General features: G+C 40.2%; 1 protein-coding gene across 1 annotated transcript in view; it reads left to right on the top strand.

The window, feature by feature from the left end:
* Window positions 1-1,255: 1,255 nt before the first annotated feature.
* Window positions 1,256-13,453, top strand: part of CPA6 (carboxypeptidase A6) — a 34,837-nt gene continuing 22,639 nt past the window's right edge. The window contains exons 1-5 of the mRNA XM_009875413.1: window positions 1,256-1,263; window positions 5,420-5,563; window positions 8,982-9,096; window positions 10,339-10,440; window positions 11,248-11,352. Of these exons, the coding sequence (XP_009873715.1) occupies window positions 1,256-1,263; window positions 5,420-5,563; window positions 8,982-9,096; window positions 10,339-10,440; window positions 11,248-11,352 (474 nt within the window). The remainder of the gene's footprint in view (window positions 1,264-5,419; window positions 5,564-8,981; window positions 9,097-10,338; window positions 10,441-11,247; window positions 11,353-13,453) is intronic.

The raw sequence follows: 13,453 nt of genomic DNA, 5'->3' as shown, positions 1-13,453 counted from the left end.
CATACATGTAGGTGACTTATGTTTCTTATGTGTTACTTGACAAAGCCTCTGATAGTCAGACCTCTGACAACATTAGTGAGACTAAAGCCTTTTCTGCTACTTCTATTCTCTACCTTCTACTATCAGATTTCTGGTTGAAAACATATCCAATAAATTTCAGGACTGCTTAGGGTCTTACGTTAGGGTCTTAAGTGTCTATTATACATAAGCATATGGATGAAAATGGAAAACCCGTATATCCTGAAAGAGCCCATGACATGCTGATAGATCCCGTGAGCAAAGAGCATCACTGCTTGCGTTACTGACTGCACATTCACTTTTGCAAGAGGCTCAGATATGCCAAGACACTTCAACTGATGTTACAATAATTGTGTATATATATATATGTAAAAAATGCATCTAAATATTGAACTTTACAGTTGATAGTGTTTCTCCAAGAAATCTGCACATAGTGGTGTTAAGGACAAGGCCAGCTTTGGCACATGCATAGCTGTATATGACTCAGTAAGTATAAAACCTGGAATTGCTAGGTAATAAAGCATAACAAGATTAATGTCTTCATGGGGTATAACACAAGTAAATCGTACAAACAATTTTGTCCCGGTACTAAATTTAAATTATAGCCAAGTTATTCTAGTTATTTTCAATGGCAAGCATCAATCATCTCTTTTGATAGATCCATGATCGCAGACCTGATGAAAGCGCTAAATGGAAGAAGAAATTAAACACCTGTTTACGAAAGGGTACTGAGAAACAACTGGAGGCTACTGCCCAAGAAAATGGTTTTAATTACAAAGTATGAGCCACACTAAGCCCTGTGGTCTAAAGAAGTTGGGGATTTCTTTCAGTGACTTGAACAAAGAAAAAGACTGTGAGAGTTATGCAGCCATGAGTGTGTTCCTGGAGAAAAGAAAGGAGACTCCTTTCTTCTTGAGCTCCTTTTCCATAGGCATGGAATGGACTGGAGGAAACCCTGGAACTAGTGAAGAAAAAAACTCCCTGCTCCGGTTTGTGTATTGGTGGGATAACAGAGCTTTGTGTACACGTTTTGTGATATGTAGGATAACACTAGCAAAATGTTTGTAATCTTGGAAAATTACTTGTATCCTTTTTAACGTTGGAAGAAATTCTCATTCGCTTAGCTCAGCATCTAGATCTTTTTAAAATCTTTGACCCTTTGCTTTGTGCTGACTTTTCATCACCATACTGACCAAAAAAACTAGAGACATGACTATTATTAAGTTCAGTTTGGAAGATGTCGTGGTAAGTGCTTTTGTACTCGAGCTGTTTTCAGCACTTCAGTTTAAAGAGAAACAGCCTGCAAGGAAACCCAAAGGGGTTTATATTTCCTAAGTACAAGTTGAATCCCAGGGACTTTTATGGGACAAACAAAGTTGAAAAAAGAATATTCAGTTAGAAAAGAATCACAGAATCATAGAATGGCCTAGGCTGGAAGGGACCTTAGAGATCGTTTAATCCAACCTTGCTGTCATGGGCAGGGACGCCTCTCAACTAGATCAGGCAACACATGGGCACCGAATACTTACTATGTAGTCATAATTAATAACCTCTTATACCTCATGTGTTAAATAAGGTAATAACGTGCTTAAATCCTCTGGGAAAAGAGAACTGACTGTATGCTTTTAAATACCATTTATTCTTAGAGAAAGCAAGTCAGGATGCTCATGCCTCCGGTGAGATTCTGGGAAAGAGCATTTGCTGGGCATCTGCGGAGCCACCACTGTCCCCTCTAACAGGTACCCGGAGTCACATGTGAGGGCAGCAGCAGGTGCTGAGTAATTGGTCTCCAGGTCTCAAGGCTGAGCCTGCAGAGGAATCCTGCCAGAGCTCTGCTTTTTGCCCAGAGGCTTAAAATATCCCAAGACCCTCTAAAGGGAACCTGCTGCCTGACAGATAGGAAAAGATGTGCAAAGGAGACAGTTTCTGCAAAAGAGATGAGAATATTTAGGTTTGCAGAAATACTCTAAAGCAAATCTCTTTTCCTCTAGCTTCAAGATACCCGGTGAATTTTGAGGTTCAAATATTTGTCTGTGTGTTCAGAGGGTCCTGTAGGATTTCTGTGTGTTTTGCAGCTGTAGAATCTTCTTCCCACACACACCCCTAGCATATCCTACCACACATACAGCAAATAAATGGCTTTTGGCACCAACTGTTACACTGTCCATAGTAGTTTGTAACAGCCAATGTGTGTTGTGTGGGGATACCACCACCCCAATACAGAGAGTAAAGAGGTTAGGAAAATAATTGATATAACTACCGCTTGCTAGCCAGCGGAGCCCAGCGTGGAACTCCAAGGCGTGTTTGCCAGACGAGTGATGCTGAAAGAAGAATGATGACTCTGATGGAGCCTTCAGTATCCGTGGGAGATGCAGTGATGTAGTCTTCTAAGACTGACAGTGAATAAAGGATAGCTGGACTTGCTCAGTCCAAATATGCCTGCTCTGAAATCTGTCTTCTGCTTTCATGCACTTGCATGCACTTCCATCTTCAGTTTTCCTGGACTGTGTCTATGTCACACCAAGGGCAAGCTGAAAGTTGCAATATAAATAAGATATCTGTTGGAGAAATGTGTTTCTTATTATATGCTTTATAAAATAAAATCAAGTTAGCAATTGAAGTGGTGCTCTGGACAGCACAGGTGACATCTCCCAGATGAGCACTGAATGCTTTGTTTACATTGCAGAGGATGAGAAGTAGGAGTGAAATAAAACCAAATTACTCAGATAGGTAACTGAGCTGGAGAGGAGTGATTCACATTCTAAAAGTGGGATCTTTTTTGTCTCACTTCCAGGACAATGCCAGGGGTGAAATATTGCACTTTGACTGATTTTCTTAGTTAAAAGAACATTACTTCTGCTTTTGGTATTCCTGTGGAGTGTGAGGGACAATTAGAATACCTCAGCAATTAAAATGCTTGGAGATGTTGTAACCCATAGTGTGAATATTTGTTGGTTTATCCCCTCCATGATAATGCAGAAATTCACCAAAATTAATCCTCAGTAACTATCAAGAACAAAGATAAGTTTTAGGTGTATCTCAATTGTGATTTTTTTTTTCATTTCTGTAACATCTATTTCCAGTTTTGTGAGCTTAGATATTGCAGTTGGCCAGGAGACAGCTCACTTCAGTTGCTCTTAGCCTGTGTATAATCATTTGTTGTTATTTTTGTAAAGATGACTCAAGCTGATTGATAAGCTGTTACTCCAAGAGCAACAAATTTACCCTCTGTGATGTATATTTTTAGGGATAAATCTTAAAAGTCAAATGCACATTTCTAATTAACCATGTGTGAAATAAACCATGTTGAGTTAGAGGGGAATTTCACTGCATGCCTATAATTAATCAGAGTATGAAAGATGGGTAAACTAACAAACATAAGGTGAGAGGATCTTTATTTATAAGAAGCATTTAGCACCATTTAGTTCACAAGTTTGGTTTCTGCTGACCATCTGTCATAGCTGCTGTCAACTTCACAAGCCTCGTGAACTTCGCCATTCCTAGTGTTAGACTTCAAAAGATGCTGCGCCCACCCACCACTCTCACATGGATCCATAGACATATTGTGGCAGCGTGAAACAAAGAGTGGGTTTGGCAGGAATAGGAGAGACTGCCCTGGTGTTTCAGTTTTCTTCCTTCCAAAGTAGCAGGCATGTAATTGGATTAACTGGACTAAAGTCACTACAGCTTGAAGAGGTAACGTCAGGTTCAGCATCAGATACCTCATTGGTAATCAGAATATTCTTACCCAGCACCATTTGATAAATGGCAGGAACTAAATCCCCGTTGCAAGATTGTACTCTCTTCTCAAATGAGGTAGCAAAACCAGGTGACATGCTTTAGATATTTCCAAAATAGTGTGTATGACATAGAAGTCAGGAGCCTTTAAAATATATATTATAAAAACCTTCTTAGAAATCTGGAAAGCAAGTAAGGAAGGGACACTCGTGAGCCATAAGAGGAGGCTGAGAGGTGACCTCCATCCATCGGGAGGACGGAGCCAGGCTCCGTGATGTCCGGTGATGGGTACAAGCTGGAACGTAGGAGGTTCCACAAAAATATTAGAAAAAACTTTTTCACTGTGAAGGTGACAGAGCACTGGCACAGGCTGCCCAGGGAGGTTGTGGAGTCTCCTTCTCTGGAGACTTTCAAAACCCGCCTGGACGCGTTCCTGTGTGACCTACTGTAGGTGATCCTGCTCTGGCAGGGGGGCTGGACTAGGTGATCTTTCGAGGTCCCTTCCAACCCCTGACATTCTGTGATTCTGTGATTCAATGTGATATCCATTACTATCTAAGTGCAGCCTAGCACAGCTGATTGCAACAAACTTCAAAAGATACTTATCAAGTATTAATTCTTCTTAAATTTTCTTTAAAAGCTGTGGGGACATGGTAGACCCTCTCAACTCCCCTCTTGGTATTCAGCTCACAGATATTTTTAAGGCCTGTGGACCTTGACATGCATATTTGTCACGTTGACGCAGAAGGTGTTGCAGAGACTCCTTTCCATAGTCTCCTGTGACTATCCGGCAGCTCTGGGAAGATGTTTATTGTGTTCTCACTACTGTCCTCTCACCAGTGGCTGAGGTGGAGGTGTTCTCACCTCTGCAGAAGAGTATGTGCATCTGTTGGTATGGCTGGGCACTACAACACCTATTTGCTACAGGGTGCAGAACGCTGAGTTTCAAATACCTGTTTGCAAACTTTTCATGTTCTGGGCTAAAATTTCCAAGTGTTTTTGAGATTTGGCAACAAAAGAAAGTAAAAATGGACAGGAAACATCCCTTAGGTATGCGCAGATATAGATAGCAGATTAATAATTGGAGTATCATTTATTAGGGGGGTTTTTTTACAAGATTGTAATAATTTGATTATCTTAAGCCTGTTATTTTTACACTTCTTATAAAACTGTCAGGCAGATCACATCTTCCTTCGTAGTATTGGTGACTTGCTGTTACTGACCTCTGATCTGCTTATTATCAAGAAAAAACCTGGGTACACTTTGCAAACATTGGTACATGCTATGCTTTCTACCACTCTTTCTTTTAAAGCCCTAATGAACATAGAAAATACCTTGTGAAATAAGAAAGGTTCATGGACTCCATAGGAGCTAACGAATGGGAAGTACAGAATAGTCAGACGAGGCGCATAAAGTTGGAGGTCGCTTTGGTTTCAAGCTGTTTGAGGAGATGCGTTCCTGCGGTCATTCTCTCTTCCTTGCTGGCAAATCTCCCACAAGAGTTATGGTAAGATGGATGCAATCATTCCTCAAAATCTGCCCTGTTAGCATAGATGTCAGGCTGGACCAGCCAGTACAGCTGTATTGTCTATACCATGCCTGGAGCTTGAAGCGTGCCGTCTCCTGGATTTCCTCACCTGCACTGAATGCATATGAATTACAGGTTGGTTCCTGCACTACAGGTGGACCTGTGGCAGCCCAGCAGCCCCTTCCACATTGTCGAAGGTACGGTCACCGATGTGCGAGTACCACAGAACACGTCCCGAAGGCTGCTGCCCTACCTCCAGCAAGCAAACATCCAGTACACGTAAGCCTGCCTTTCGCTTTCTGTGCCTCGTTCTGGAGATCTGGCCTCCAAGGCAGGTCTGTATCTACCAAGCTGAGTGTGCTTGAAAATACGTTCCACACCATAGTAATTAGGCTGGCAGACAGCTAGACATTGCCAAGAAAACAACCATTTTAATGGGAGAACAGAAAATCTCCCACAGGCAGGCAGTTTTAATTAACTGTCCTCCTTTGGAGTCAGGCTGAAGTGTTTTCAATGTATATGAAATCACATCTGTTAAGAGAGGGATGGTAATTGCTAATTCTACAGCCTGCTTTGCCTCTCTCTGAATTTAACAGGAGCAAGGTTTGTTTACAAGTGTGCTGCAAATGTGGACACGAGCCTTTTTCGTGAATTATAAAGGAATGTGCTAGTTCTGTTTTATAACTCTCCATTCCTTCTCACCCAATGCAAGATACAGAACAAATATACACTAAGAATCACACGTCATTTATAGCACTTCTTAAAAGCATTCAAGACAGTTGTGGAGTATACTTATCATTTCATATCTATCAATATGATATACTAGACAAGAGTAGTGATTGTGTCATTAAAAGCTTTTCAGTGAGATGCTGAAACATCTGAATAAGCAACTGATGAGTTCTTTGAATTCTCAAACATTTGCTTAATAAAGCCTTACGTGAGGCTATTTATGCTTATTTCTCAGTGAGAAAAGGATGGCAGAAATTATATATACTCTTATCAGAATTCTGTCTTCTTGTAACAATGGTCTCTTATTTGTTGTTCTAAAAATACAGAAACAAATGTAAGGAAATTAATTATGCAGGCCCAGTAGCTGAAGTTCAGAGGGACTTTCATGTGGGTTCAACACTGCTTCAATTTTGTTTGTGTTTAAAAATGAGATGGAGATTGCTGTAATTGTTTTCCTGTGCTTATACAAAAAAATGTCCCCTAATTACCGCACCCAGGCAGTTGTATTCATGTCTGCTGCTGTTCCTGCTCACAGTAATCACCTTTAATGAAATGACAGAAGGCTATTTTATAGGTGTTGTAAACACTCCCCGGACTTGAAGACCTCTGCTTAGGTTGCAGAGCAGACTGTGCTCAGGCAAGAGCTGCAAGAGTAAAGAGTCTCTGCAGTTTGTCTGAAATGTGCTACAAATACTAGGACAATATCACCTTAATTTTCCACAGAGAAAATTTCCTGACATTTGGCACACAAGTTGTGCAGACTTCGAAGGAAGCCGGGCAGTGTTTTGTCAGCTCCAGACTCTTTTCTTTGCTGTCCATCTCCCCACTGACCATTTTGGACTCCTTGTCCACTGGATCCTGGCCGTCAGAAGCAAAACCCTTTAAAGCCTTGGACAAGCATGTGCTTGCCCTCACAAGCCTGCTGAGGTCTGTAACTCCTCAGGAGCCCTCAGGATTCACCCTGAGAGCAGCTACAGCTGTAGCCGGGGAGCACGGGGAGCGGGGCTGGCAGGCACGACCATGCCCAGAGCACAGCTGAGCTGAAGCACCATGGGGCAAGGTTTCATACAGCTCATTTTCTCATGGCTGTTTCTCACAATATTTATTTTATTTTATTTTATTTTTGACACACTATTTGGAAGGGAAATAAATTGCTACATCCCTTTCAGAACTGGAAAATTTGAGGCAAATACCGTGCAAAACTGATGGGGTGATGTCTGCCTAAATTATGACAAATTTCTAAAGACAGGAAGCATTAAAGCAGCCTTAATAATGAACAAAGTGACCAGCCCTTGCCTGTAAGACAGATTTGTCTGTCCCAGTGTCTGATTTATGACAAGATGGTCATGAAAACAAGCCAGGCATCAGATAAACTCTTATTGCACCAAGTTGCTTCGGTTGTAAGTTGTCTGGCAATGAAACCGCTTAGGTTGTATTCTGACCTGAGGTATGGAAGAGCCTTTGTGTTACGAGCGCACATAGTACACAGTCATTTAAGAGTAAAGAAAGATTATTAAATCTCATTTGGAGTACAGACACATAAACACTCAGGAGTTGTGAAATTAAATCTTTTCTTATAAAAGTGAACAAATAGAGCTTGGTCCTGGTAGGCACTTACACTAATCAGAATTCAGCAAAGCAGGCAATTATTTTTTAACATACTAGGTGTCCTAATGACTTCAATAAAACCACGGCTTTAATCTAACTACAGGCTTAAATGCATTACAGTACTGGTCTTAGAGTGTATAGTACGTTGCAAGTCAAGACTATAAGCCCTTAGTTTGTTTAATGAAAGTTGCTGATGTAGAACGGTGTAATTCCCAGTTACACAATTACTTCAGTAATACATTTGAAGGTAGGGATAACCTGTACTTTGATATTATATGTAGATAGACCTATTGTCTTTGATTCTACTGTACAACGGAGTTAGAATCATAGTGAATGCAGTTTCTTTCCATCGTTTTTCAATCTTTGCAGCCAGTGCCTATGAAACTTTACAAGGTTGAATGTGACTGTCATTTTACAGGAATGATGAATTAGTGGTGTGGTCATTACATGTTGCCATGCTTCAGGAGAAGGTGATACACAAGGGTGACTCCCACTTTTACAGGGATGTTGTCACTGATGTCGCTGGCAATATTCCCATCTCCTACCACTGTGTCATGGAAAGGATAGCTACTTCAACTTCTTCAATATAATTCTTTTTAGCTATTTCTGTATTAGCTTTTTATACTTGTATCCTTATTTGATTTTGCCATGAAATAGGAAAGCTTTCCGCTTATACCACTGCTTCTGCATTTTGGTTGTAATGCAAAGAACCTCTCACTTTTTATGCAAGCCTGTTTAATTTCCGCTTAGTATTGATTCATGCTTTTCCTGAGGTATTTTAAAATAACTGGCAAATTACTGTTGCAGAGTAGATAATACAAACCACACTTAAGGTTTTTTCTTTGTTTGTTGTGTTTCAGACAGAATGATAATGCTGCCAAATTCTTTTTTTGTTTTGGCTCTAAAAGTGGTAGGTGTATGTAGTGTTCTGTGCCAGTACAATAACTCCTGAAAGTGTGTGCATGTTTTTCTAAGCCTAAAAATATTTTTTATGATTTTGAAATCAACTTTGGAACATCCATTATCACATAATATAACTAGATTATAAAAGGAGACAGCAAATGCTGTTCCATAAACAAACGAAAGTGGCTTTTTCTTCACATTGGCTACATTATTTACATCATTCTGTTTTACTGCCTTAATGAGCTCATTGTGTTTTTTGTTTCAAAGCAGCTGGAGTATTTATTTGGCAGCATACATTCAAATAAGCTTGAAGCACTCTATTGTCAAAATATAACAGGTGATATAACGTCAGGATGGTTTAACTCCTGCTATATTGCTTCTTAATATGATTAGTTTTATGCTTTAGCCTGTGTGTTCTACTAGTTTTTCAGTAATACCACTATCTTTTTTTACCTAGGATTCTCATATCAGACCTGCAGAAAGCAGTAGAAAACCAAACTGGACAGAGGTCATATAGGAATCGAAGGTCCCTCTCTGAGTATAACTATGAAGTGTATCACTCCCTAGAAGAAGTATGTGAAAATTCATATTGTTCCTCTTATTTGCTAAACTGTTGTTTTTAATAAGGCTAAGATTTTACTCTGTCTATGAGTTAGCGTTGCCTGTTCATCTTCTAAGTGTTCTAAATATTTCTTCTTCAGAAATACATAGCTTCTTGAAAAATATATATATATTTAATAGTTGTATTCAAGGCTTATCTTTACATGCTACTCTCTTTGATAGCTTCTGGGTTTTGTTTTTAAAGTAGGTCTTTTACTCTGATGGAATAAGAGATTTCAGTGAATGATTAGTCTCACTTAGTCATTTACATAAGCAGTATGAGCAACTGCTTAAGTATTTGCACAAGAGACCCAAAGACTTAAAATGACTTAGATACAAATTCATGCTTGAGGGATACTATCCTGGATGACAGCTGGGTAAATGATTTCTGTTGATTTTAGTGTGTCCACATACATAGTTTCAGACTGTCCAAAAGAAAGTCACTGAGCTGAGCATGGAGGGTGCTGCACCTCAACGAGAATCTGGTGCCCGTGAAACGAATAACACTGAATCCTGCAGTTCAGTCTGTTTGCCATTCTGTGTCCTGGCAGGCTGATTTGGGGACCTTCTTTCTTTATTCCATTAATATTTAGTAAGAATGGCAGATTAGTCCTGTACCAAGATTTTTGATGGACAGCTAGTGCATTCCAGTAGTATCCAAGAACGAATTGTGGAAAAAATCCCATGTGGCTGAAGGCTGCATCCAGCCTCTGGAGGTAGGGCTGTGAGAGCCCAAGGACAGTTCAAGTGTGAAAACAGAAACAAACAAATAAAGACAAAATATAAACTACAGGAAAATCCAAAACCAGAGAGGAATAAGAGATGAGATTAACAAATGTCACAGAATTACAAAATCACCTAGGTTGGAAAATACCTTTAAGATCATTGAGTTCAACCACCAACCTAACGCCGACAAGTCCTCAGCTAAACCATATCCCTAAGCACTATGTCTACACAGCTCTTAAAAATACTTCCAGGGATGGGGACTCCACTGCTGCCCTGGGCAACCCATTCCAATGCCTGATAATCCTTTGTAAAGAAATTTTTCCTAATAGTCAAGCTAAGCCACCCCTGGCACAATTTGAGGCCGTTTCCTCTTATCCTATCACTTGTTACTTGGTTGAAGAGACTGATCCCCATTTCTGTCAAATGTGTTACATTTGCTTCCCATGAAATGTAAAGATTGAAGCAACAATTTATTCCTGTGTTTCCAGATCCAGGATTGGATGTATGATCTGAATAAAACTCATTCAGATCTTGTTCACATGTTCTCTGTTGGAAAATCCTATGAAGGGAGGCCACTGTTTGTACTCAAGGTAAAGAATAAATAGTTATTACTCAGATTAAAATCTGGAATTGGTGACAGAGACTTTATTACTTTGGTTGTAGCGTGTACACCAGAGACACAGCTTAACAGTGTTTCCTAGGGATGAGTTACTAAGATAAAAGTATCTCTCTGATGGTTATCTTTAGTGAACACAAAAAAAAAAAAAGCTGAAAAACTAAAAGCCAAATCTTATTCACTTGAATTGGATATACATGGAGATGGATTGCAGGACAAATTTAATTAGGAGGATTTGGGTTTAAGGGAATTGGAAAATACTGTGTTTATAGACAACTTGGAAAGCAGTTGTGCTAGAGAGACACCCCAGAGTACTCTGGTGCCTTTCTCAGCACATGCCACATAAGCTTCCTCTTGAGCTACTGACAAAAATCCAGGGCTGTGTGCTCTCAAATCACATTATTAGGACCATGAATTAAATTCTGTCAGCAAGACACACAAAAAAAATTTACTTTGACTGTACTTTCATCTGCTGTTGCAGAGTTCTGAAAATTTGATTCTGCATCAAGCTATTCCTGTAGCATCTATGTGATTGTTCCTCATAAAAAAAGAATTGACAGATCTCACTTTTCCTTTAAATTCTTTTTTCTTTCCCATAGATCATCTTCATTATCTTGGCATACTGCATATCATTATCTTGGCCATGCCTCTGGAAACAATAAATTTATGTTCCTTTATACTAGGAAATTGAAAATGGTTTAGTGTTCCTGATGTTCAATTATTTGTGTTTCACTACTCTCATGAGATCTATTGATATTTCTATGAATATTCACACTTGAAGTTAGGTAAAAGATCACGGCCCTACAAGAAGGCTGTCTGGATGGACTGTGGGATTCATGCAAGAGAGTGGATTGGCCCTGCCTTCTGTCAGTGGTTCGTGAAAGAAGTAAGTGGTTAATGGTTTACAGTTCCTTCAGTTCAATAAGCATTGTATTTTTTTCTGTAACTGATCTAGTATACTGTTAATTAGATAAATAACTAGCTATTATACTCTGCTTTTTTTTTTTTCATTTGTAGAACACTTAAGTGCTTGATAAACGAAGCTGATAGTGACAGCTAGACACAGCTAGGCACAGGACAAAAATATGCCAGACACATATTGGCAGAGATAAGAAGTAGGATTTTATTCCAAGATCTAAAAATGTGAAGATTGTAATTCTGGTAATGGTCCAGGTAAATCAGTGCCACTGTGTACTGCTTCAGATCATTTCAGCAATATCTTTGCTTTAACCACTTAGATTAAGAAAGACATTTCTCTTTTGTATAAATCCATAGAAATAGGAAGCCAAAATCATAGAATCATAAAATAGAATCATAGAATTATTTAGGCTGATAAAGATCTTTAAGATCATTGAGTCCAAACATTAACCTAGCAATGCCAAGTCCACCACTAAACCATGTCCCTAAGCACCACATCTACACATCTTTTAAATACCTCGAGGGATGGTCACTCAACCACTTCCATGGGCAGCCTGTTCCAGTGTTTGACAACTCTTTCTGTAAAGAAATTTTTCCTAATATCCAGTCTAAACCTCCCCTGGCACAACTTGAGATCGTTTCCTCTTCTCCTGTTGTTTGTTACTTGGGAGAAAGACAGTTCCCCACTTCACTACAGCCTACTTTCAGGTGGTTGTAGAGAGCAATGAGGTTTCCTCTCAGCCTCCTTCTCTCCAGGCTAAACAACCCCAGTTCCCTCAGCCGCACCTCACTGTTCTTAAGACCATTCACCAGGTTCATTGCCCTTCTTTGGACATGCTCTGGCACTTCGGTCTCTTTCCTTGAGTGAGGGGCACAAAACTGAACACAGAATTTGAGGTGTGGCCTCACCAGTGACGAGTACAGGGTGATATTCGCTTCCCTGGTCCGGCTGACCACACTATTGCTGATACAGGCCAGGATGCTGTTGGCCTTCTTGGCCACCTGGGCACACTGCTTGCTGGCCCATGTGCAGCTGGCTGTCAGCCAACATCCCCAGGTCCTTTTCAGTCAAGAAACGACATATATTTTCTTCTTTCCTTTGAACAATATTTTAATCTAGCATTAAAGCAAGAAGCATCAGGGTAAGGATACATTATGCATCTATTCTCCATCTTTATATTAAAAATGACTGGGAGAGGAGAAGACATAAAATGATTAGATAGTTTGGTTTAGGATATTGCTTTTCTCATTAAACGAATTACCTTTAGTACTCAGGGAAAACTGAAGGTCTCTCCATGCTTCAAATTCTGCAGTTCTCTTATGTGGGCAAACTCCTCCCTTAAGCACCTCTGCAGCCCTGCAGCTCACTTTCCATCCTCCCGGGCATTTACAGGCAGTTCTGAGAAAGGGCAGTCAGCTTGGAAACAGAGTTTTTCCTGGCATGTTGTTGACTCTAAGGAATAGCACCACAAGCCCATTGATTTAAAGCAAGCAAAAGAAAATGTTGGATTTATGTGATGTTAGCTTCTTTTCTAGCAGGAACAGCATACACACATCCCTTTACCATGCAGGCAGCGTGAAATGTTTCATCGAGCTTTCCCTTCACCCTTGTGATCTCTGTCACCTGTTTTTATTAAAATATCCATACTCCTGTGTGCAACTAGGCTTTTCAAGTGATTTCACTTAGAAAACAGCTTCTATCTATGAGTGTCACTTGACATTCAGGCTCAAGAATGGACTCTGCAAACTTTACCAGATATTTCCATCCAGCTTGGGAACCCTCGGTATCTTGCTTGCACCTCTGGAAGCAGCAGCTTCTAAGTCCCAGTGAATTTGCTGCAAGCAGTGGGAAACACCACCTACCGTAGGGTGAAGGTGCCAGTGAGGAGCTGGCTGCTAGTGTGGCTTGACAAAGCATGGGCAGCAGCATCCCACTTTCTACAAAGCATCTGGAGTTGTTCAGCTGAGCAGGACCTGGCTCTCATCTATCTAGAAATGCAAAGCAGATTAAGGCAGAGCAGTCTTGGGAAGTGAGAAAGGCTAGAGCGTGGGAAGGCAAGAGGCTGCCT

This window comes from Apaloderma vittatum, unplaced genomic scaffold, assembly GCF_000703405.1.
Source record: "Apaloderma vittatum isolate BGI_N311 unplaced genomic scaffold, ASM70340v1 scaffold2018, whole genome shotgun sequence".
NCBI lineage: Eukaryota > Metazoa > Chordata > Aves > Trogoniformes > Trogonidae > Apaloderma > Apaloderma vittatum.
This window is presented reverse-complemented; position numbering and strand designations above follow the sequence as displayed.